We start from the raw sequence: 25,437 nt of genomic DNA on the forward strand, positions 1-25,437 counted from the left end.
CCAGGGGGAGGGACTTTGTAGAAACCGCAACAATGTTAACGCACAGGTCTTTTTCGCTAGTGTTGCAGATTGGTTGCAGGAGTGTATCGCTTTCCGGAGGGTGAATCCACTTTTGGGGATTTCCCTGAAAGCGCTACAAAGAAGCGCTTTTTGCAGATTGGTTTCAGGTGTGTGGCAGATTGTTGACGACGTTGTGCATAACAGCAAATCAGTAGCGTTTTCAATTGGCAACCATTGTGCTATTTTGAAGGCGTGCAAAAAGCCCCTGAGTCTGTCACCTCTGTTCTGACAGAAGACCTCCACTGTGCCTTAGCCTTGCTGCCAAACCACCCCAGAAATTGGGGGGAGGAAGAGCAGTTTGTCTGGAAACTCTTTGAGAAATGGCCTCAGACCCACAAGGAGAGCCCCAGCCCCTGATTTATGGGCCAACATCCACCTCAGGTGTGCTCATGCCTGTCCCAGTGGTGCCTAATCAGATGAGGAATCTGTTCTGTCTAGGGCTGCACCTGCCACACTGGTGAAGGAGAGAGAGCCCAACCAGCTGATTTAGGGCCAGCAGCCACCTCGGGTGAACTCAGTGCCAGTCCTGGTTTTTCCTAATTGGAGGAGGAATCTGCTCTGTCTAGGGCCTCACCTAGCCCAATGGTGAAGGAGACAGAAGAAGTTGTGCATTGTTTATCATTCTCATTTAGAGGCGAGTTGTTTCCCTGATGTTGGCAGGCACAATCTCGATGTTGAGATCTGCTACTGCTGGCTGACTCTCTCAATCAATGCTGGTAACCCAAGGGCTGCCCGGCACTGAGAGTCATAAGTAAGGTCCATTCCGCACAAGGACCAATGTTGCCAATTGCTTTCACAAAGCGGAAACGCTATTTTAAATAGTGGAATCTCGGCATTCTGCATACCTTCATTTGTAGTGGAATCCAGTAGCTTCATTCATTCCCCACAGGTTTCCGGTCTCGCAGGAATCACTAGAAAGGAAGCGATTTTTTTCTGTGCTTGTTCCCGCCCCTGGCCGTCAATTAAACGAACAGCCAATGGGCGGTTGTTATCATGCTCCGGAAAAGCCCCTTTCCCTTTAAGCACAGGTTTAAAAAACACACGCGCACACACACGTCGCAACGAATATGCGTTGATTCGTTGCAACGGAGAGACCCTTCTAGCTGGCGTGTGAGCTGGCGATTCATCGTTACCATGCTCCCCCCGAGTGGAAAAAAAATCCCCTCCCCGCATGGGCGTGGGTTTTGGCCGAAATTAAAGGGAACTGGCGAACAGGGGGCTGTGTTGTGCTTGGGGACTTAGGGGAGCTTTAAAGCACTTCTGTGGAGGGACTGTAGCTGGAGAAGCCTCACTGGGTGAATGAAGCCTCACTGGTTCGTTGCTTTCCCCGCTCTGAGAAAAACAAATGGTGATCGCTTCGCCAGAAGTTCGGAGGAGAGAGCCAGACTTTGTTGCAACCATTACATTGAGAACGCACAAGTCTTTTTCACAAGTGTTGCAGGTTGTTGGCAAGAGTGTAGCAATCTTCTGAGGGTGAATCCACTTTTCCTGATTCCCCAAAAATCGCTACAATGAAGCGATTTTGGCGCTAGTGTTGCAGGAGTGTTGCAGATTGCTCATGACGTCATACGTAATGCAGTTTTAGTGGCAAAAACAAAATGTAAGACTAGTGCTATATTAAAGTTGTGCGGAATGGTCCTAAGTCATGACTGCATGTGATGCTAAATGTCATAGCTTTGTGCCAAGAGACATCATCTGTGTTGAGATGGAATTCACCGATTTGTCAGTTCTCTGAAAATGAGACCATGAGCATACTTGCCTACATAGCATTGCCACCAAGCACTGCTGCCAAGCATCAGCACCAACAGTTGCTGCCAAGCAGTGCCACTGAGCATCACTGCCAAGTGTCGCCACAGAGTGTGGGGAAATTCAAGGGATAGGCAATCGTGCTCCCCCTTCCCAATATTGGCCGTCAGCTCTAGGGGCCATTTCGCACGGGGATCTTTGTTGCAAATTGGTCACTGAATGAAAAATCGCCATTTAAAATAGTGGAATTCGTCGTTTTGCACACCTGGCTTTGTAGTGGAATCAGTTGCGTTTTTTAGCGTTTCCCACAGGCTTCCGGTCTCGGCAGAAATCGCTAGAAAGGAAGCGCTATTGCCAAGCTTGTCCCGCCCCTGGCCGTCAAGCAGCCAATGGGCAGCTGTTAGCATGCTCCCAAACAGCCGCTTTCCCTTTAAGAAAGGTTTTTTTTAAAAAAAAAACAGACCCATAGCAACGAATCTGTGTAGATTCGTTGCTACGGAGAGACCCATCCAGCTGCCTAATGTGAGCTGTCGTTTGATTGTATGATCGTTTGCACGCTGCCTCGAGTGATAAAAAAAAATTCCCCCCCCCTTCTCACGGGCTCGATTTTCGGCTGAATTTATGTGTAAAAAATAAAGGGACTTTATTTCAGCAAACGGGCTTTTAAGTGGTTTGTGCTTAGTGACTAAAGGTGAAGGACTGAAGCCAGGGAAGCCTCTAAACAGAAAGAGGCTCGCCGGTGCGTTTATCCCCGCTCGCTCCGAGAAAAAAAAATGGCGATCGCTTCGCCGGAAGTTTGGAGGAGAGATCCAGGGGGAGGGACTTTGAAGAACCAGCAACAATGGTAACGCACAGGTCTTTAGCGCTAGTGTTGCAGATTGGTTGCAGGAGTGTATCGCTATCCGGAGGGTGAATCCACTTTTCTGGATTCCCCTGAAAGCGCCACAATGAAGCGCTTTTTGCGGGTCGGTTTCAGGATTGTTGCAGATTGTCTACGACGTCGTGGGTTATGGCAAATTAGTAGCGTTTCCAACTAGCAACCATTGTGCTATTTTTAAGCCGTGGGAAATGGCCCTAGAAATAAGCTCCCATGAAAGATTGGGAAATAGGTTAGACATGGCTATGTAGATGCCATTGCCTGCTGCCACCATGAGTGAATCTTTGACACAGTTGCTGGCAAAGAGTATAAAAGCAGTGAACTGCAACTCAGTAATGAACATGTATCACAGGTCCCTTAAGATGTAATCTGTCACTGATGCCTTGTGGAGTATAGGGATCCACTGGCAAAGGCTACAGTGGCAATTGAATGCTTCAAGAAAGGGGGCAAAAAGCCACAATACAGCAATGCCTGCTGGTATTGTAATGCAACAACATTCTTGGCTAATCACTCCCCATGGTACTCAGAATCAGCGCTAAAACTTGGGAGTCTTCCTTTTGAAGGTAAACTTCTAGTTAGTGCTCAGACATATGAGATGCTTGGGCACATAAAGACAGCCAAAACACTGGCAACAGTAAGCATGCAGGTTCGGCATAGATGGGATCTTCTGTTATCCTGACCAGACCTACCAACGAATCCCACCCACTCAAAATAGAGGGTAAGGGGATGCTAGGAATGGAAATGCCACTTAATCCCTGGGGATTAATCCCCCAGCATTGTGTATTGTGTATTTTCCAGAAACATATCCTATTTTTCCCATGTCTGGGAAACAGTGATAATAATAATAATCTTTTTGTATGTGTATATTTATGATGCAGAGTACTTGTTCCCATTAAAGTAACTTTAGCTATATCTGAGGTAGATGGCCCTATTTGTATATCTCTGAATTAAAGGTAAAGGTAAATGTATCCCTTGTGCAAGCACCAGGTCATGTCTGACTCTTGGGGTGATGCCCTCCAGCGTTTTCATGGCAGACTCAATACAGGGTGGTTTGCCAGTGCCTTCCCCAGTCAATACCGTTTTACCCCCCAGCAAGCTGGGTACTCATTTTACCGACCTCGGAAAGATGGAAGGCTGAGTCAACCTTGAGCCGGCTACTGGGAACGAACTACCAAGCTCATGGACAGACAGCTTCAAACAGCATTTCTGCCACTTACCACTCTGCGCCACAAGAGGCTCTGAATCTCTGGGCCATTCCGCACTGATTCTTTGTAGCAGGAGTGTGGCAAATTGAAATCGCTACTAATTTGCAGTTATGCACAATGTCGTTGACAATCTGCCACACTCCTGAAAACGATCCGCAAAAAGCGCTTCGTTGTAGCGCTTTCAGGGAAATCCCAAAAAGTGGATTCACCCTCCGGAAAGCGCTACACTCTTGCAACCAATCTGCCACACTAGCGGGAAAGTTCTGTGCGTTACCATTGTTGCGGTTTCTGCAAAGTCCCTCCCCCTGGCTCTCTCCTCTGATCTTCCGGCGAAGCGATTGCCATTTTTTTTTCTCGGAGCGAGCGGAGATCAACGCACCGGTGAGCCTTCGTTTACCCAGCAAGGCTTCCCCGGCTGCAGTCCCTCCCCAGAGCTGTTTTAAGTCACCAAGCACCACACAGCCCTGTTTGCTGGTTTATTTTCCCCTTATTTTTCACTTTATTTTTGGCTGAAAATTGCACCCGTGTGTGGGGGGGTATTTTTTTTTCACACAGGGGAAGCGTGGCAATGATGAAACGGCAGCTCAAACACCACCTGTTAGCTAGATGGGTCTCTCCGTTGCAACGAATCAACGCAGATTCCTTGCAACGTGTGTGTTTTTTTTAACTTGCCTTAAAGGGAAAGGGGCTTTTCGGGAGCATGATAACGGCTGCCCATTGGCTGCCCGTTTGATTGACGGCCAGGGGCGGGACAAAGCTCGGCAATATCGCTTCCTGGCTAGCGATTTTTGCCGAGACTGGAAACCTGTGGGAAACGAAAGAAACGCAACTGGATTCCACTACAAAGGCAGGTATGCATAATGACGAATTCCACTATTTAAAATGGCGTTTTTTCGTTCCGCAACCAATTTGCTACATAGATCCTGGTGCAGAATGGCCCTCTGAATTACATGTGCTCAAAGATTTTTTCTGCAGCCTTCATGGCTGGATTGCTTCTAATAGACCTCGCAGTGGAGCGACCTGATCAATGATCTATATCTACCCACCACTATGTCATAGATGTCAACTCCTGGAGAGAGGTTCTGTGGGTAGTGTGGATTGTCAATCCATTTTTCCACCATGTAAATTCACACCCACTTCCAGGGTACGTCTCCCAGTACTATCCTGCTAGTCTCCCATGTGTAACTGCACAGAAGACCACTCGATGAACAAGTTACAGGTGAGAAAACCTTGTTTTCATTGAGTGGTCTTCTATGCAGTCACACAACCCTCCCTCCTTCCCTGCAGTGGGTCATTGATGATGGACTGACTTGTCTGTTTCAGAGGTGGGAAGGAGAACTGAGGGGAGAGTGCTAACCCCTCGCACCTCATGTGACTTTGGGCAGGAAAGTCGCCCTCTCTGAGGGGGGGATGAGCACTCTTGGGAGTTTCTAGAATTTTATATATATAGCTTGCAAGTTTTTCTCCATGGCAGGCCTTATGCCAGATGCAGATCCATGTGACTGCACAGAAGACCGCTTGATGAACAAGAGTTACAGGTAAGTGCAGCCTTGTTTTTTCTTTCATATTGGCTAGCTCTCATTTAGTGGAATAGATATTTTATTACATATATACACATACATGGAGAGGCAGCTGAGCCACTCTTTTAAGGACCACTTATGTAACCCTGTATATATATACAGCAACAGTACATTAAAAGTAAATTACTAATGCATCATTTTGTAAAATATGTTTAAACGTAAATTAGCATGGCTCTAGGCCAGTGGTCCCCAACCTTTTTATCACCAGGGACCGGTCAACGCTTGACAATTTTACTGAGGTCCGGGGGGGGTAGTCTTTTGCCGAGGGACGTCGCTGCCACCTGAGCCCCTGCTCCACTTGCTTTCCCACTGGTGCCCCTGACTTCCCGCTGCCTGCCAGCAGCAGCTGCGCAGTGCCACGCCGAGGGGGAGCCTCAGCCATGGCAGCTGCTGGAGAGCACCAAAAGTGAGCCGGCAGCAGAGTGGCAGGGCAGCCCCCGAGGCAGCAGCCAGGGAGGAGGACGAGGAGGAGCCGCGGCCCAAACAAACTGATCTATGGACCGGTACCGGTCCCCGGACCAGGGGTTGGGGACCACTGCTCTAGGCCATTATATTTCCTACATTCAGAAGTATTATTTTGGAGAACTATGGGCCCTCTCAACAAAATTTAATATCATGTTTTGGGGAAGAAACATCTGGAAATACATTCCCATGATTTTTGTAGTTTAATAGTTTCCTCACAGCAATAGTTCTTTATGTAACTATAGTTGTTGCTAAGAATTCAGAGATGTTTGCATTGAGATATTTGTCTACATACCAATTTCACCCATACATTTTTACTCTCACTGATCCCTAGTTCTATCAGAACTACTATTAAAAAAATAGTAATGGGCATATTGTTATTAACAATCTATTGTTGTAATCCACTAGTTCCACTTTCATTTTTAAAAAATTAAAGGGGTGAAAACAGAACCAGTAGATTATAGCAATAGATTATTAAAACATCATTACACTATAGCAGGGGTAGTCAAACTGTGGCCCTCCAGATGTCCATGGACTACAATTCCCAGGAGCTCCTGCCAGCGTTCGCTGGCAGGGGCTCCTGGGAATTGTAGTCCATGGACATCAAGAGGGCCGCAGTTTGACTACCCCTGCACTATAGTGATCAGTCAGTTATTGATTGTGGTGGGAAAATCATGGCCATGAAAACTGAGGCAAGAAAAACAGCACCACGGTGACTAGACTTGCAGAACGCACACCCTCCTGTCCGTTTGGTATCCAAAGGGGCTTCAATAGCAATATTTCCAAAGTGATAGTAACAAATGAGGTTTATGAAATATTGCAGCAAAACAGAGGGAAATAGATTTTTAAAATTTTTATAGCTTGTCTGTATTGCTGAGACTCAATGTGCATTACCCCAAAAAATTTAAAAATGGGGGGGGGTATTTGTTTCCAAATAGCACACTGGCAGAATTCACACCTGATACTGCAGCAAGATATCGCCTGTCATCACTGCTCCTGTTGTGAATTGACTTTCACTTCCAAACACTACCTCGGCCAACATATGAAGTGGAAACATTCTGGGTATGGAATGTACAGTAAAGAACCAAAAAATGCACAGGGAGAGGAGTCACTATTCAAAATCACAAGCGTGGCTTCTTATAGTGTTACACCGCAGCAGCTAACGCCTAGTGGAGTGAACAAAAGTGAAGATGGAAAGCTCCTTTTTAAAGATAGGAACAAATTGAGTGCTAATAGAACTCTAAACACTTCCCATAGGGAAAAAAATTCTTTACACAGTGATGGTGGGGCAACCTTAACACAATTGTACTTGGCCAACCAAATGCACACAAAAGAGAAGCCATATTCATGTAGCATGTGTGGAAAACGTTTCAGCCAATCAACAGACTTGGCCCAGCACATGCAAATGTACACAGGAGAGAAGCCATATACATGTAGCGTGCATGGGAAAAGCTTCTCCCAGTCATCAGATTTGGCTGAGCACCAGCAAACACACACAGGAGAGAAGCCATATTCATGTAGTGTGTGTAGGAAAGGCTTCTTGTGTTCCTCAAACTTGGCCCAGCACCAGCGAACACACCCAGGAGAGAAGCCATATTCACGTAGCATGTGTGAGAAAAGCTTACCCTGTTCATCATGCCTAGCCCTGCATCAGCGAACGCACACAGGAGAGAAGCCATATTCATGTAGCGTGTGTAGGAAAAGCTTCTCGTATTCATCACACCTGGCTCGGCACAAGCGAACGCACACAGGAGAGAAGCCATATTCATGTAGCGTGTGTAGGAAAAGCTTCTCGTATTCATCAGACCTGGCTCGGCACAAGCGAACGCACACAGGAGAGAAGCCATATTCATGTAGCGTGTGTAGGAAAAGTTTCTCCCGCTCATCAAGCTTGGCCCTGCACCAGCGAACGCACACAGGAGAGAAGCCATATTCATGTAGCGTGTGTAGGAAAAGCTTCTCGTATTCATCACACCTGGCTCGGCACAAGCGAACGCACACAGGAGAGAAGCCATATTCATGTAGCGTGTGTAGGAAAAGCTTCTCCTGCTCATCAAGCTTGGCCCTGCACCAGCGAACGCACACAGGAGAGAAGCCATATTCATGTAGCGTGTGTTGGAAAAGCTTCTCGTATTCATCACACCTGGCTCGGCACAAGCGAACGCACACAGGAGAGAAGCCATATTCATGTAGCGTGTGTAGGAAAAGTTTCTCCTGCTCATCAAGCTTGGCCCTGCACCAGCGAACGCACACAGGAGAGAAGCCATATTCATGTAGCGTGTGTTGGAAAAGCTTCTCCCAATTATCACACCTGTCCCAGCACCAGCGAACGCACACAGGAGAGAAGCCATATTCATGTAGCGTGTGTAGGAAAAGCTTCTCCCAATCATCAATCTTGGCTCGGCACAAGCGAATGCACGCAGGAGAGAAACCACATTGTTAGATCACAATTCTGACTGTGTATGTCTGTGTGTGGGGAGGGGTTGTGTGGGGAATAAACAGCTGTACCTCTCTCTGTCTAAGTTGTGTTTTAATGATTTTTCATACATGATATTGGAAGCAGGACTAGTTAGTACACTGAGTACTACATACTGTCACTGTTCATCTAATGCAAAACAAAGGCTGTAACAAATGTTTCTGTGGGGAAAATGCTTACATTCTGTATGATTGTGATAACTATTTCACAAAAATTATATCCTACCTTTCGGCCTTCAGAAAGGCTATCCATGTCAATAACAAAACATATAACGTACTCACATTTTAAAAACGACACATTAAAACCAAAGCCAAAATATATACAGAGGCATAGAACAATTAAAACATTGGGTAGGAAGTAGGGAACACTGAGAGGATGCCAGATGAAACAGAAAAGTCTTCCCCCACTGGCACCAGATGGCTGGGTAGGTTCATGGAGAGTAGATGTTGGTCCCAACCTCCAGATAGGGCTTTAAAGCTCATCACCAGCACCTTCACCTGTGCTTTAAAACAACCAGGGAGGCAGTATAGATGGGCCAAAACTGGTGGCAGCATTCTGCATCAATTGAAGTTTCCAAGGTAGCTCTTTGTAGAGTACACTGCAGTAATCCAATCTAGATGCAATCAGGGCATGCAAGACAGGGCCAGTTTTTTGCTGCATAATAAAGGCCACAGCTAGCTAACCACTGAAGTAGATAAAAGGCATTTGTGGCCAACATCTTCCTCCTGCACATCCAGCCGTAGGCCTGGGTCTAAGAGAGCTCCTCATCCCAAGCTGCAGATCTGAGATATCTTAAATCCTGTGTCAGATTTTGCATTTACCAGTAGCACTCTTCTTGGGATTAAACTTCAGTTTATTAGCCTGCACCCAACTCCAAAAATGTCTCCAGGCACTGCTTCAGGGTTTCTAAGAGCTGACTTGACATCTGCATCTTGGTGACAATCTAGCCCAAATCTGATAACTTAATGCAGCTGTTTATGATTAAGAATGCTCTTCACCTTTAATATTCTCTCAAATTGTTTTCTTCAAATGTTTATGGAATGTTGTGGCTATTGTCCTTCAACCAATCTGCCCCACCCCCACTCCGAGGGACAGTTTCTGCTGCTTGTTCAACTGGCAAGAAATGTGGAATTAGGAGTGCAGGAGCAGTTTGGAAAGGAGTTGCTGTGGAGAAAGTAGCGCTGGAGGAGTTAAGTACCTTCTCACTGCTCTATTTCAGATTACCTCCTACCAAAGTTGCCTTGCTACCAAGACAGCCACCAGGACTGCATTATACATGTTTCTGTTTTCAGGACTAAGCCACCCCCACCCCCCAATTCTTATTTTCCAAATTATACTCTTGCCATCTGCCAGCATCATGAGACTGACAGATTTGATTATTTTATTGACATCTCAAAAACACACAACAATGCAGCTTATGGTTACAGCAATATAGAATTACAAGATGATTCATGAGGTAAGGTTCTGACTAAGTTCTGAGCTGAATAGGCTGTGCCAGGCATTGCTACGGTTTGGTGATTGTCCTCTGTCTATTGCAATGTGCATCCAGAGGCTTGCCTGCCACAGTCAGGACACAAGGCTATCCGAACCGTTCTGGGAAATGGTCAGGCCCTTGGGAAAGGCTAGTCATTTATCTACTGGTCCCTTTGAAAATCAAAACTCCTTGGTCCATGGAACTACACGGATCTTTAGCTACAAGTCAGGCCCATCTGCTTCAAGTGTCCCCAGTTCTGTCCATGCTCAGAAGAATGTCAAGAGAGTCCTTTAGTGAATTCTACTTGGACAATGTAAAAAAACTGTCATGGAAGAATGGAGCAGTATGGAAGTTCCTCAAAAGTCGTGAAAACAGGAGACACTGATGGAGAACTGTTTACTGTCTTTCCCTCCCTCCTCTGCATATGAGATGCCTACCTTTTAAAACCAAAGTGCTGCTTTATCCATTAACAGTTTAGCCTTTGCTTCCAATGTTGAAATTCATTTTAACTGTTAAAATCAGATTTTGAGGATTCAGGTCTGGGACTGTGTGATGTAGATAGACTAGGGGCAAAGCCCATCGTACCCCAGAATACAACGGGTGTTAGGGCCTCCAAGTAGGGAAAGGAAGGGGGTAGAAGAGGGGAAAAGGAAGGCAGAAAAGAAGGGCAGGAAAGAACAGGAAAGCAACAGGAAGAACAAAACAGACAGAAAGGAAGGAAGGGAGAAAGAGAAGAGAATAAGTGAGAAAAGAAGGGAGACACTCCCGATCCCCCCCATTTGGGAGTGCACGAAGAGGGGCACCTCAAGGCTGCTGAGGGCCCAATGGGGCCCCTTCCTCCGCCTCCTGGGAAGTGGAGAGCCTGGAGTGACAGAGCATGGTTGTTGGCATGGTGTGGTAGATTTTCCCAGCTATCTGGGAAGTGGAGGTAGCCCACTGTGGACATCTGGGGCTGGGGACATCTGGGGACCCTCGTCCCCAGTGGCACAGCAGCAGCGCCCCACAGCTCAAGGGGAGGGGGAAAGGCAAGGCCCTGTGGCAGCCCAGGCTCTGCGACTACCTGGGAGCTTGGAGGGAAGGACCCCCTTCCCTCAGGCCACAGGGAGGTGGGTGGATGAAGGGCTTCTCCCCCCTCTCCCAATGATAGGCTGTGGCTGCAACTGGGAGCATCCGTGTGTGGTGAGGAAGTAGCATGCCCATGGCAGCCAGCAGCTGGTGGGGAGGTGGGTGAGCAGGCAGGTGGAAGGCCTCTGGCATACCCGGCACGCTGAGTGATTGGAAGCCCCCCTCCCCCAACCATGAAGCCATGTATATCCCAGATCTGGGAGATGACCTGGGGCCACAGGGAGGTGGGTGGGCTTGCAGCAGGGAAGCCTCTGCCATGGCGTGGCATCCACGGGCCCATTTGAACCGCCCAGACAGGCGGAGGCTGCAGGTGGGACAGGAAAGTGGCCATGTCCCTGGTAGCATGGTAGCGTAGCCCATTTGCTGACAGGGAGGCAGGTCAGGGAGGCAGGTGGCCAGGAGGGCTGTGGCAGCCCTGGCCCCACATGGGATCGGAAGGGCACAGTGAAGGGGCTGGCGGGCTTGTGCAGCTGCTCTAAGCATGTGGCTGGGAGGTGGCCTCGGCCCATACGGAGGCGGAGGGACAGGCGACGGTGAGGGTTCAGGGCACGGTGTTCTCAATTTCTTGAGAATCAAGAAGCAGTACATGAAAAATCATAAATAGAATACAGAGTAGGGATATTTCAAACAAGATAATTCTTACTGGGATATTTTACTGGGAAAATTAAAATATTAGAAAAAACCCTCTGCTATGTTCTATTAGTACCAGCTTTGATACAGCATTCTTAGTCCATTTCCTTCAGCTTCCTTATTGTAACGCTGAAAAGGTTACACATACTATCAGTATCCAAGAGAGAAGAATACATATCCCGCCCCCCGCCCTGTTTTATCTCTTAGAAGTATCATGGCTTTTCTGGCTTTTCCAACTGCAAATCAATCACTTTGACATTTCCTATGTCCTGGTAGGTAGCTTGCAGCCCCCGTGAGATATCCTCATACATGGAGCAATCATCCAGGTTCAGTCCCTGGGGAGGGAAGAAACAGGTCATTTCTGAAGTATCTTTAGTCTGCAATCCTACACTAGCTTCGCAGGACTTGATCCCCAGAAGACTTGCCTAGGACTGAATTGTTAGGGGGACAACTTTCTCCTCTTTGAGCAGTCCACAGAAAGAGTGAAGGGGTGGATCACAGCAAACATCAGAATACAATCCCAAGGTCACGTAAAGTGCTGCCTTGGGCAACTAAGAAGGAAGTACAATGAGTAAAAGAGATCCCAGGCTAGCTTGATCTCATCAGATCCCAGAAGCTAAGCAGGGCTGACCCTTGATTGGAGACATCCAAGAGATACCAGGGTCATGACACAGGCAGGCAATAGCAAACCACTTCTGCCTTTAGTCTTGAAAACCCTGCTGTAAGCTGGCTGCAACTTGACAGGGGGCTACAGGAGAAGGGCAATGTTGATGGGAACTTTCGGCTTGATCAGGATAAAAGAGATTTGATTCCTTTCAAAAGCCGTGAAATTCTCACAGGTGATCGCTCATGTGGAAGACTGCCTTTGTGTACACATATATCTTTGTGTCTAATCTGGAGAGTTTACAACAGAGGGAGGAGGAGGCTGGTTGGGATTCCTATTTTTATAACCTTATGAATAAATCGTCCCCATCTCTGAAATCTGCCTCCCATTGTGCAGATTGTCTCCCTGAGTTACCTCGTACAGGTTCTCCTCTTCGTATTTCTTCTTTTTGGCCTGCAGCAGGCTCTCATTTTCCCATTTCTTCTGTAAAAAGAAGTAAACAAGACACTGATGGCCATTCAGAAGACCAGAGAGGCATGGTGGATAGTGTGAGTTGGACCTATGTCCAGCTATACTGCAACATCAAACTCCAGTCCATTTCACACAAGCATACATGACTTCATCTAGCTGACATTCCTCCCTGATTATAATTCTTTGGGGGGGGGGGAAGGGAAAGAGATTTCTCAGTTAATCGCCTTCCACAAAACCAAAGTACCAGCAGTTTAGTGGCTGCATTTTGCATAAGTGAGCTAACACTGGTAACATGGCCATATTAGAAGAAGAAGAGCTGGGTTTTATACCCCACTTTTCACTATCTGAAGGAGTCCAAAAGTGCCTTCCTCTTCCCACAACACAGTGCACAGACTACTGGCAGCCAGTGGGATGCTGTGATTAGAAGAGCCACTTGGCTCTGGGAGAACTGGGTTCAGCTGACTTGCAGTTCTGTGAAGCCCACAAGGTATCTTGAGCTAATCACTCTCGGCCTAATCTGCCTCACAGGATTGTTGTGAGGATAAAAATAGGCCACTTTAAACTCTGGATAAAGTAAAAAGTCCACCTTCTAGGCAGAACTCTGAAATGGTTTGATGAATCCAACTTATTAACCCGTAATTTTTAACCCCTAATTCCAGTATAGTTTGTTACTGTCTGGGGAGGAAGAGGGCAGAAAGTTCTTTAATACAACAAGCTAAAGCGGAACAAGATCTGGTGACTGGAAAGTGTAGGCAGACAGACTCAGAATGGATCATATCATCTGTGTGCAGACGTAGGAAGGAACTGCTCACCCTCAAGAGGAGAAAAAGACCCGGCCCGATGGCAAAGATGAGTAGGAGGAAGCCCTCAACTGTGATGATCGTGTTTTTGACGGATTCTCTTATATTCAGGAAGGATGCGGGGCGAGGTCCTAGAGGAAAGGAAGCAAGAGGCAGAGGGGAGGTTGGTCCAGACTCCCCACGGCATCCCTGCCTTCCAGTCTGCTCATTCCTGCATTCTCATGTGAACAGTGCAGCAGCAATAACAACAAACAAAGGGAAGAATTGTGTTTGGAAAATATTGGTCAGTCTGCTGTATCACTTTGAGTAATTTTGCCTGATTAGGAGGTTTTGTTTTGACAAGGGACCGAGAGAATCTTACTTACAATTTACGATACATACAAGCCCCATAATACCTGGCCCAATGAAACCTGCTGAGGGCCTATTATGCACTCATTAGATAACCCACTTTCAATGCACTTTCCAAGTAGATTTTCCTGTTCTGGACAGGAAAATCCAGCTGCAAAAGCATGTTGAAAGTGCATTATCCAATGTGTGCAGAATGGGCCCTTGTGTACAAGAGCCATCGTGCTTTTGCAGCTGGATTTTCTTGTATGGAACAATATATTTATCAAGTACATGGAAAGTGCATCATCCAACATGTGCTGAATGGGCCCTGGTGGTGGGGGAAAGTGTTGTCAAGTCATAGCCAACTTATGGTGCCCTTGTGAGGTTTGCAAGGCAGGAGACATTCAGAGGTGGTTTGCCCATCCATCGCCTGCCTCTGCTTTGTCATTCTGGCTTTCCTTGGAGGTCTCCCAGGGCCAAACCTGCCTGGCTACTGAAATCAGGTCAGGGTCCACACAATTTAGTCACATATCAATAGACCTAAATTAAGTATATACTCAAGCATAAGCCAACCTGAATTTTAGCCGAGGCACCTAATGTATTGACTCGAGTATAAGCCGAGGGTGGAAAATGCAGCAGCTACTGGTAAATTTCAAAAATAAAAATAGATACCAATGAAATTACATTAATAGAGGCCTCAGTAAGTTAAATGTTTTTGAATATTTATTTCAAAGAAAAACAGTAAAGTAGCTCTGTAAGTGGAAAAGAGGGTCAACAAAAACAATTTGGTATCAACAATAAGAGGTAAGTGGGGGGACCCTCACTCGAGTATAAGCCTAGGGGGGCTTTTTCAGCATTAAGAATGTGCTGAAAAAGTCAGCTTATACTTGAATTGAACTGTATTTTGTTTCAGTGCCCTTGTGTTTAAGTCTGCTCTGGTCAAGGGTATGATATGCTTGGTATGATATGATATGACTGTTTCATGTATCGTTGACTAGTTTTAATGTAAACCGCCCTGAGCCTTCGGGGAGGGCAGTATATAAATCTAAATAAATAAATAAAATAAAATAAATAAATATCTGCTTTTCTATTAGGAGCACAGGGAAAAGATCCATCTCCTGTGTGCCCACTACAACCCTAAACCTCCCAAAAGAAATTCTCCACAAGGGCATAGACGAACCACAGTGAAAGTCTGTCCAAAGTTTCTGGAGACTTCAAATGTCAAACACGGGTCATTTTTAGAGCAGAAATGGACGTTAGAATTGTGGCGTTTGTGAAAGTGGATGACCTGAGCCAGTCTCAGCCTAGTCCTACCTCACAGGGGTGTGGTAAGGATAAAGTGCTCAGATCCATCGTTACCACCTTAAGCTCCTTGGAGGGAGGGCAGAATAAAATATAATTAAATATTCTGTGGTCATGTCAGGGTTTTCCATTTATACGCCAAAGCATACCTGCCACTCTCCCAGCTGCTATACTGGCTCAGCACCATCCCTTAAAAAGAATGCAGTGCAGAAAATCCACACGTATCCCCTACCTAGACAAAACTCTATACCAGAGGTAGTCAAACTGCGGCCCTCCAGATGTCCATGGACTACAATTCCCAGAAGCCCCTGCCAGCGAATGCTGGCAGAGGCTTTTGGGAATTGTAGTCCATGGACATCTGGAGGGCTGCAGTTTGACTACCCCTGCTCTATACAATTCCCAATATAAAACTGAATATCCCTGTAGAAAGCTGAGTGTTTGTATTCCCTTGCCAAATGATGAGCATTTTGCCTCACGCTTGCTCAGAAATGTGGAGAAACAATGCAGTGGTAGAATTCTACTGACAACTTGGCTTGGATAACAGATAACCAAGAATTTGCATGCAATTTGTGACAAGTTACAACTTGAGAAATGGTTATTTGTGATCACTGAGAGGAGGGGACAGTTTCTTGCTGATGCATTTCTGCTTTGGTCTTGTTCGTTACGTAGCATAATCGGGGGGGGGGTCTCTTTCTCTTCATGTACCATGCTCCTGATCCAGATGTGGCCTCCATATACCCTGACATATACTGACATAGAACGCCAACAGGACCTAGCTAATAACCCACCTTTCATTATCAGTGAACCCAATAGATACTCATCTTTCCCTATGACATATTTGGCCAAGCTTGAAGTACCTAGTCATCGGAGGGCCTTCACTTTGGCACGCTGTGATGCCTTCCCTTCGGCTGTATTAGAAGGAAGATATACGAAAATACCCTATATCGAAAGGGGATGTACCTGTGGCTCTGGACATATAGAAAGCATGGAACATGTTCTCCTCAAATGTCGATTTTATAATGACATTCGAATTAGTCTAATTCTTCCACTGTTAGGCAGATTCCCAGGACATTCAGGAGAATTTTACATTTCCCTGCTGCTTACAGATAATGATACAACCTATAGAGTTGCCAAATTCTGCAGCCGCGATAAAAATTCGTAATAGAATGGTCTGTTCCGAGTGAACTGGACAGCTGTGTTTATGTACATTATTATTATTCTATTTTGTATTGTTATGTTTTAAGATGTTTTAATTTCTAGTTTTAATGGCTGTTTTTGTATCATCTTGTGCTGGTCTATGACCGTAATAAAACTAACTAACTAACATGAAGCCCCCTGAATACTTGGGTGACCTGATTGGTGATGTACCCAGAAAAAGATAATTGGCTAATGCCAGTTGGGATCTTCAGCCCCTTGACTAGAGTTTGTATTTGTCAATAATATTTTAAACAGAAGGGTGTGTGTGTGTGTGTATGGGGGGATATCCTAAATAAATGTATTGCTGAACAAAGTTTGAGTCCAGTGGCACTTTTAACACCAACAAAGATATAAGCTTTCGTGTGCAAGCACACTTTGTCAGTTATAATGAAACAAAATTATACCTGAAGAAAGGTGCTTGCTCACGCAGGCTTGTATACCTTTAATAAATCTTGGTTGGTCTTCAAGATACCACTGTCTCCACTTTGTTCTGCTGCTTGAGACGAACATGGCCACCCACCTGAATCTATCTAAATGTTTATGACTTCTGGGATGGTCTGTTTTGTCTTCAGATAGCGTACTTTAAAAATCCATGTAGGGAAATGGTCAGAAAATAACCACAGGTTGACTTTGAACCCCCACGTTGGGCAAAAATTATTTTGAGATAACAGCTGAAACAGATCTAGTGTGTGTGTGTGTGTGGGGGGGGAGACTAATAAACTTCCTCTATCTCAAATTTTCAAACACATTTTTGAATTTATATTTTCTAATCTGACATTTCTGTCCAGCTTCCCAACATAGGTTTAGGACAGGGGTAGTCAAACTGCGGCCCTCCAGATGTCCATGGACTACAATTCCCAGAAGCCCCTGCCAGCATTTGCTGGCAGGGGCTTCTGGGAATTGTAGTCCATGGACATCTGGAGGGCCACAGTTTGACTACCCCTGGTTTAGGAGAATGTGAATGGTATAGTACAGCCTGACCTTGGTCCTCGGAAGGGAAATCACCAAGGGAGACTTTGCAGAAGAAGGCAAGGCAAACCACTTCTGATTAACCATTTGCTTAAAAAACCTTACGGGGTCACCAGAATTCGGTTCTGACTTGACATCGCTTTAGACACAAGCATTGGATTTAGAGATCATCAAAGGAAAAAGCCAATGACGATTGAATATGGTGATCCAGGTTCCATTTTTTCCTGGGACTACATCAGCATTACTTAACCTTGTCACATATTTTTAAACAAACTGAGGTACCAGTCCCCCTTATGCTCACTTGGTAGTACGCCACATTGATGTACAGTGGTCCTTACTTACAAATACAGCAGCATAAGATTGAGCCATCCATTGTGTATTTTTGTTTTGGTATATTTCGAACATTTGTGCTCCCAAGGAGAGCCATGCGTTCGGCTCTTCTCGTAAGAGCCCAGCGGGGCAGAATAAATGACAGGTGGTGTGATATGTGTGGCTAATCAGGGTTCTGAACTAGGGTTGTGTGCTCCGGTGCAGTTCAGCCACTTCAGTGATCGTTGAAGAGGCTGAACCGCACTGGAGCACACAACCCTAGTTTGAACCCTGAGTCCGAAGCCAATGCTACACATAACTCTTTTTAACATAAGGGGCTGTTTGGGAGCATGCTAACGGCCGCCCATTGGCTGCTTGACGGCCAGGGGCGGGACGAGCTTGGCAATAGCGCTTCCTTTCTAGCGATTTCTGCCGAGACCGGAAGCCTGTGGGAAACGCTAAAAAACGCAACTGATTCCACTACAAAGGCAGGTATGCATAACGACGAATTCCACTATTTTAAATGGCGATTTTTCATTCCGCAAACAATTTGCAACAAAGATCCCCGTGCGAAAAGGCCCTGGGTGTCTCTGACTTGAACTCGAATATTCACACATGAGGCCGGCAGAGACCCAATCCAGCTGAGGGCCATATAGTGGTACATGAAGAAGCTTTGGTCTTCCCTCCACCATTTACCCAACTCAAAAGGTTCCTGGGAGGTTCAATTTGCTCCTCTGGGGACCGTTCCATGCCGCTTATCTAGAATGCCACTCAGGCTGTCGTAAATTTTCAAAATTCAGGCAGATTGGAAATAGAATTTCAAAAGCCATGTTAATTTAAAAAGAAATTAAAGTTGTGTTCCGAAATGCAAACCAAAAGTTGTTTCTGTTTTTCTCTTTTTCCTCGGTTCTATCTGACAGCCACGTTTTGCAAAGCAACATCTAGGGCAGGGATCCCCAACCTTTTCAAGCCCGTGGGCACATTTGGAATTCTGACATGGGGTGATGGATGCAGCAACAAAATGGGTTCCACAAAATGGCTGCCACAGCCACGAAATAATTGCCACAGCTGAACTTCACTCAGGCAGTTTAGATCCTTGTACTGCGGAGGCAGCCGCTGCCAAAGCAGCATTAAAAAATATCTGCACAGCCAATGAAAACTCTGCAATAGTAAACCAAAAGCCTTGCTGGGCAAAAGCCCCAACCACTTCGTAAAAACACTCGGCAAGCACAGCTGTGCCCCTGGTGCCATGTTGGGGACCCCTGCTTCAGGGATTTATGAAGTTTACTCAGATTTCCCTCTGATCATTCTGATGTGCATTAGCTGTTTACAGGCCACTTTATCCTGCTTATCTGTTCCACATATTTCTGGTAACAGCTTGGAGGAGGAGCTGGTCTCATGGCTTAAGTGCCACTCAGCACTTAACACCCACTCAGGGCGGCTGTCCCACCTGTGAGTGCTCCTCCTCCAACTGTCCAGCAGCCAGACAATTGTGTTCCGAGGCTTGGAGGCTGCAGATCCCTGCTGCAGGAGAGCTGGCAGGGGCCTCATTTCCAGGTCCTGGGGGAAGGGAGAGGCCAACAGCAGAGTTCTTCCATCCCACCCCACCCAATCTAGCACCCGATGTTTTCCTGAATGCACTGAGCTTTCCCCCTAGTATTTCAAAATAATCTGCCACGGGGAGCAACATTCACACTCACTCCGGACCCAGAGGAACGTGCCGCACGACTGGGCGTAGTCGTTAGAGGACGTCACGGTGCAGTAGTACATGCCGGAATCGCGGGTCTTGGCCTGCTGGAAGGAGAGCTCTGAAACTCCCTTTTCAACCTTGATGATTTGGGGGATGCTGCTGGTAACATGAAAGATCTGGCTGCAGTTAGGGGAACAGGATCTTCTCCAAGTGACGTTAGCATTATCCGGGGCTTTGTAGCGGCATGTCAGGGACACGGGATGCCCTTCCACGATTAGGACTGAGGAAGGACCAGCTTCCACCTCCAGATGGACTTGGTTCTTCATTTCCGCTTTCAAAACCAGACCGGTATGCGAGGCCGCAAGCTTCCTATTGTTTGCGGCTGCCGTTCCGTCCTCTTGCTGTAATGTAGTGAATGCCTCTCCACTTGTCTTTGGATCGTGTGCACCACAGACGTGACCTGAGGCAATGAGAACGGGCAATTTCTGAGTGTGCAAAACAATATGGAAGGAAAAGTCTTCTGGGTGGCAGAGCGGTTATTCCAGGGGTAGTGAAACTGCGGCCCTCCAGATGTCCATGGACTACAATTCCCAGGAGCCCCCTGCCAGCGTTCGCTGGCAGGGGGCTCCTGGGAATTGTAGTCCATGGACATCTGGAGGGCCGCAGTTTCACTACCCCTGGGTTATTCTCTTCATCCTACTGGACAGCTCCTCCTGTTCTTTTTCTCTACTTTTTCCTTTCTCTACTTTTTCCCCATTGAAGCCCCTGAAATATTCTTCAGGGGGTCATGAAAGCCCAGAAGTGTCACAATTGTGCAGAATATGGTTCGGAAGCACAGCTGTGGACACGCCCACCCGGGGCCCCTCTCCAGGCCTATCAGTGGCCATTGGGGGGGAGCGGGTTGATATGACTATACATTGTCATATCATCTGATAATTTTTAAATATATATATATATATTAATTAATTAACTCCCTCATTTGGAAAACCCTTCCAGGGCCATCAAGAAACCCTGATTCAGAAAGCCTGTTGTAGGGGCAGAAGGATACCATCCAGTTCACAGGCACCAGAGGGCCAACAATTCTCCATCTTTAACTAGATTAGGGTCCAGGAGCACTTTAGAGACCTACGAGAATTTGGGGAATTAATTTTTTGAGACTCAAAACACCTTTCATGAGATACAAAGAAAGCTGTGTCTCTCCAACGCTCATCCCCTGAAAATCTTGTTCACCTCTAAGGAGCTCCTAGACTCGAATCCAGATGTTTTACTGCAGACCAACAACACAGCTGTCCTCTGAATCTACCAGCAGCGTAATATGCAAGGATTTAGAAGATGGAGCTTTTCCTGACAAAAGGATGAGGAAAATTCACCTGCAGTTTTTGTGCTTATCAAGCTTCTGAGGTTCTATAGCAGAGAGGATATAAAAAAACATTTATGTACTGATTTGTTTATTGATAGTTCACGTTTTTTGCTGAGATTCGAGGAGAATTACATAGTGTCAGTCCAGGACATCTAGGGAAGAACCCAGTAGACTACAGAAATCTACAAACAGAATTGGGTTGTCACTGGATGGGGAAATTTCTGGAGATTTGTGGGGTAGAGCCAGGAGTGGGCAGGATCTGGGGCAGGGACGAGCCTCAGTGGAGTATAAAGCTCTGTCCACCCTCCAAAGCAGCCATTTCCTCCTGGGCAACTGATCTCTGACAGCTGAAGATGAGCTTTAATTCCAGGGCATCCCAGGGCCCACTTGAGGACTGGCATCCCTAAAACAGACAGCTCACAAAATGGACCCCCTGCATTATATCCCCTTTCAAATAACAGCCCCTGCAGTTGTCTCTCCACAGTTACTTCCCTGCTGATCGGGTTACTGAAGCACGTCTCCCCCTTACAATCCCCTCCTGCATCCCTCAAGGGCATTAGGCTGGTTTTGGTTCCTTTTTCCTTGCCCCTGTTGACAGGAAACAGAATCAAGTGAGAAACAGTTTTCAGATGCAAGTCCACCCTGGGGAGGAATTAGAAGGTGAGGGTGGAGCGGATGTGGAACCCTCTGTAGAAGGGTACTTTTGCCCCTGAGGGACAGAAACTTTGAAATAGGCATTGGTTTTAGGGAAGGAAGTGTGTGTGTGTGTGTGGGGGGGGGGGGGTGGGATTGTAGGTTTCGATCATAAGCCCTGTTGGATCAGCCCAATGATACAATTTCTCTGGGTAGCCAACAACAGGGCATAGAACAGCCTTTCTCAATATTTTCCTGTTGAGAAACTCCTGAAACATTCTTCAGGCTTAAAGAAACTCCAGAAGTGGCAGGATCATGCAGATTGTGGTTGGGAAGCACCCACCCACCCAGGGCCCCTCCTTGGCCATGGGGGAGGGGGGAGTTGACATGACCATATGTGGTCATATCACCCAATAAATGTTCAACACATTTTAAAAACATATAAAATATTAATTAACTGTCACACATTCAGGAAACTCTTCCAGGGCTGTCAAGAAACCCTGGTTGAGAAAGCCTGGCAAGACCAAGGCCTTCATAAGAACCTCAGAAGAGACCTGCTGGATCAGACCAGTGAGGGTCCATCTAGTCCAGCATCCTGCCTCACACAGTGGCCAGCCAGTTCCTCTAAAGGGCCAACAACAGGGCATAGGGCCCATGTTTAGCAATTAGTGATAAGTTATGCAGAGAGGTTAGTAGATCAACAATCTGACTTTTGAGTTCCTTAAGAACATTGGCTTTTAATTTCTCCAATAATTCTATAACTTTATCTCTCATTACCGCAATTTGACTCAGTTTTTCTGAAACATGTTAAGGAACAGCTCCTTAATATCTAGATCTTCAGTAGCAAAATAGTGACATGAATAGGCTTAAGGAGAACCTTGCAAATTAAGTTCACGGAGGTTCCTAGGCCTCATGAAAATTCAACCTAGCTTTCTAGCCCAAATCTACTAACGATAACCATTTCCAAAAAGAACATAAGAGAAGTCATGTTGGATCAGGCTAATGGCCCCTCCAGTCCAACACTCTGTGCCACACAGGGGCCAAAACCCAGGGGCATCAGGAGGTTCACCAGTGGGGGCAGAACTTCAGAAGCCCTCCCATTGTGGCCAAGAATACAGAGCCTCATTGCCCCAGACAGAGCTATACCTTGTGGCTAGTCACCACTGATGGACCTCTGCTTCATATCATCATATAAAAACATAAGAGAAGGCATATTGGATCAGGCCAGTGGCCTATCCAGTCCAACACTCTGTGTCACACAGGAGCCAAAGCCCAGGGGAGAGAAACTGAATTAGCTCCCTTCCCATTTTCAAAAGTGTCTGCACTTGAATGGCAAAAGATTCCTTCTTGCTCAGCTACTTCACTGTTTACAGGTCTGCTGATAGAATCATAGAATCATAGAGTTGGAAGGGGCCATACAGGCCATCTAGTCCAACCCCCTGCTCAACGCAGGATCAGCCCTAAGCATCCTAAAGCATCCAAGAAAAGTGTGTATCCAACCTTTGCTTGAAGACTGCCAGTGAGGGGGAGCTTACCACCTCCTTTGTTGTTGTTGTTGTTGTTGTTAGGTGCGAAGTCGTGTCCGACCCATCGCGACCCCATGGACAATGATCCTCCAGGCCTTCCTGTCCTCTACCATTCCCCGGAGTCCATTTAAGTTTGCACCTACTGCTTCACTGACTCCATCCAGCCACCTCATTCTCTGTCGTCCCCTTCTTCTTTTGCCCTCCTTAGGCAGCCTATTCCACTGCTGAACTACTCTGATTGTGAAAAAAATTTTCCTGATATCTAGCCTATATCGTTGTACTTGAAGTTTAAACCCATTACTGTGTGTCCTCTCCTCTGCAGCCAACAGAAACAGCATCCTGCCCTCCTCCAAATGACAACGTTTCAAATACTTAAAGAGGGCTATCATGTCCCCTCTCAACCTCCTTTTCTCCAGGCTGAACATTCCCAAGTCCCTCAACCTATCTTCATAGGGCTTGGTCCCTTGGCCCCAGATCATCTTCGTCACTCTCCTCTGTACCCTTTCAATTTTATCTACAACAGATTTTATCTACAAGCTTCAAGAGATCTCTGCCAAAGGAGTTGACATAAAGCCAATCAACCTTCTCAAAACAAAGGGGCACTTTCTGAAAGGTGTTGTCTTTTATATATGCTTAATTTAACCCTCCTGTGCCCGTGAAAATCTTCTGAAGGGAACTTTGAATCTTGAAAGCTTAAACCCTGACCAACTTGTTGGTATTTAAGGACTCAAGTCTAGCTGTCAAAATCTGATTACTGACTCCTGAGGAACTGAAGTCTTACCTGGCTGAGAAGAAGAGGGGGAAGACCTAGCTAGAAGCATTTAATGACGACTCTGAAATGAATACTAAAATATGAAATTTTAGGAAGGATCGGTCAGGATACAGCCTGATCTCGTCAGCTGGGAAGCTACACAGGGTCACCACTCTGAAGAGAGACCACAAAGAAACCTCCATGGAAGTAGTCCATACCATTTATGCTTCTTGCTTGCCTTGAAAGCCCCTTGCTGGGTCGCCATAAGTCAGCTGCAATCCACAGCATGCAAGAAGGGTTATTGTTATCACTAAAATTATTAATCGATGGGATGGTTTCCAATTTTAATGTCTCCAGCACTTTGCTTCATACACAAGGCTCCAGGAAGTATGAATTTTAAATGGCCAACATCCATTTATTTATTTGTAATATTTATGATCCACATTAAAAAAAAAAAAAAACTGGCCGGGTTAACTCACAACACAAAATATGCCAATAAAACAGATGAATTAACAGTCCATAAAACATTACCTATTTAAACAGCCAGTATGTTGAGTCATAAAAACAGAACACGGAACAGCTCTGCTGCTGGACTTTAGGACCAATGATGGGGAGGGGGAGATACATGGAACACGAAGAGGGAGAGATTCAAGTGGGTCACTGTGTTGGTCTGAAGTAGCACAACAAAATCAGAGTCCAGTGGCACCTTTAAGACCAACAAAGATTTATTCAAGGCGTGAGCTTTCGAGTGCTTGCACTCGAAAGCTCATGTCTTGAATAAGTCTTTGTTGGTCTTAAAGGTGCTTTGGACTCTGATTTTGTTATGAAGAGGTTAGATGTTAAAGCTGATCCCTTTGGGGAACCAGTATGACCTTCACTGGGGATGACAGTTCTCAAATAACACAGTTCAGAAGCAATGGAAACCCTTTACATTCCCATGGGATTGTAGCATTTCTCTAGCCTAAGGAATCGGGAAGGTTTCGTTGTCAACCAATTAAAACATTTAACGGATTGATCATCTCTTAACTAACTGATTAAACGTAATCAAGTCTGTGCGTTTCAAAACACACATTCCTTTGAAATAGGAAGGAAATTTTCTAAACACAAACTACTACTGACTGTCAGGAGAAACCCCCACCTTTTTTTTACAATAACATGCAAACAAAACAAAACAAACCAGACAGAAAATAGCTTCAGTTGCTGCCCCACCTTTTGATACCCCAGCTGCAGTTTTGGGATGGCTTCAGCTTGGCAACCAGAGAGCATTTTAATTGTCTTACCGCTCCATCCTGCCAAGTATTGTTTGCATCTTCCAAGGAAGCATTCCCTGGGCCAGACTGCTACCCTCGTCTTTATTGTTTTCTTCAGTCCACCTTCAGTCTCCCCTTACCTTACCTGCCAAGAGCCCCAGGAAGAGCAAGGAATACGACCATTGCAGGCCACCAGCCATCCTGTGATTTGCAGGGTCCTCACGGCGTCCGCCACCTCTGCGTCTGCCACCTTGGTCCTAAGCATCCATCTATCACTCTGATAAGGCTTGTGGGTTGTTTTTTAGGCTTCTTTTTCCCCTTTGAGGAGATGCGCCCGGTTGCTCTCCTGCTGAAACTCACTGAGCTAAAAAGACTTCCCCCCCCCCTTTTTGCTTTGCATTCAAAGTCAACATTCTGCACTTGAAAGCTCTGCTAGCCGGATGCCGGAAACACATGCAAGGGGGCTGGTATTATACTCTTCAATATTTCACAAATGAAAACAGATCCTTGTGTCTTTGGAGGAGCCTGGCTTTCAGACCAAACACAACAAAAAAGTGCGTGCTTGACGCCTTCCACCTTGCTAAAAGTGAGGGAGCCTGTTCGTCCCCCTCTT

The 25,437-nt window shown here is 46.2% G+C and overlaps 2 protein-coding genes across 5 annotated transcripts in view; one reads left to right on the forward strand and one right to left on the reverse strand.

The window, feature by feature from the left end:
* Positions 1-8,403, forward strand: part of PRDM9 (PR/SET domain 9) — a 52,426-nt gene extending 44,023 nt beyond the window's left edge. For 2 of the 3 annotated variants that reach the window (XM_077336710.1, XM_077336711.1), the window contains exon 10: positions 6,869-8,403. In XM_077336710.1, the coding sequence (XP_077192825.1) occupies positions 6,869-8,373 (1,505 nt within the window). In that variant the 3' untranslated portion in view covers positions 8,374-8,403. Of the gene's footprint in view, positions 1-5,362; positions 5,427-6,868 lie in introns of all 3 variants that reach the window. The other variant, XM_077336713.1, reaches the window with a different exon arrangement.
* A 1,361-nt stretch (positions 8,404-9,764) lies between these two features.
* Positions 9,765-25,157, reverse strand: CD79A (CD79a molecule). Of its 2 annotated transcripts, none has more exons than XM_077336739.1 (5): positions 24,970-25,157; positions 19,315-19,764; positions 13,523-13,641; positions 12,654-12,719; positions 9,765-11,970 (listed from the first exon to the last, which is right to left on the reverse strand). In XM_077336739.1, the coding sequence occupies exons 1-5, from the start codon at positions 25,022-25,024 to the stop codon at positions 11,848-11,850; spliced, it is 813 nt and encodes a 270-aa protein (XP_077192854.1). In that variant the 5' UTR covers positions 25,025-25,157; the 3' UTR covers positions 9,765-11,847. The 2 variants fall into 2 exon arrangements, with proteins under 2 accessions (XP_077192854.1, XP_077192853.1); XM_077336738.1 differs by having other exon boundaries at positions 12,654-12,722; positions 24,970-25,151.
* Between the last annotated feature and the right edge of the window lie 280 nt (positions 25,158-25,437).

Source organism: Paroedura picta, chromosome 5, assembly GCF_049243985.1.
Source record: "Paroedura picta isolate Pp20150507F chromosome 5, Ppicta_v3.0, whole genome shotgun sequence".
NCBI classification, from domain to species: Eukaryota; Metazoa; Chordata; class Lepidosauria; order Squamata; family Gekkonidae; genus Paroedura; species Paroedura picta.

Coding starts and splice junctions, on each gene's coding strand:
- CD79A (XM_077336738.1), bottom strand. CDS start 25,024: ATGGCTGGTGGCCTGCAATGGTCGTATTCCTTGCTCTTCCTGGGGCTC. Junction 13,642..19,314: donor CACGTTCCTCTGGGTCCGGA/GTGAGTGTGAAT, acceptor CCTTTCCTCTAG/GACCTCGCCCCGCATCCTTC. Junction 12,723..13,522: donor GTCTTTTTCTCCTCTTGAGG/GTGAGCAGTTCC, acceptor TTCTTTTTACAG/AAGAAATGGGAAAATGAGAG.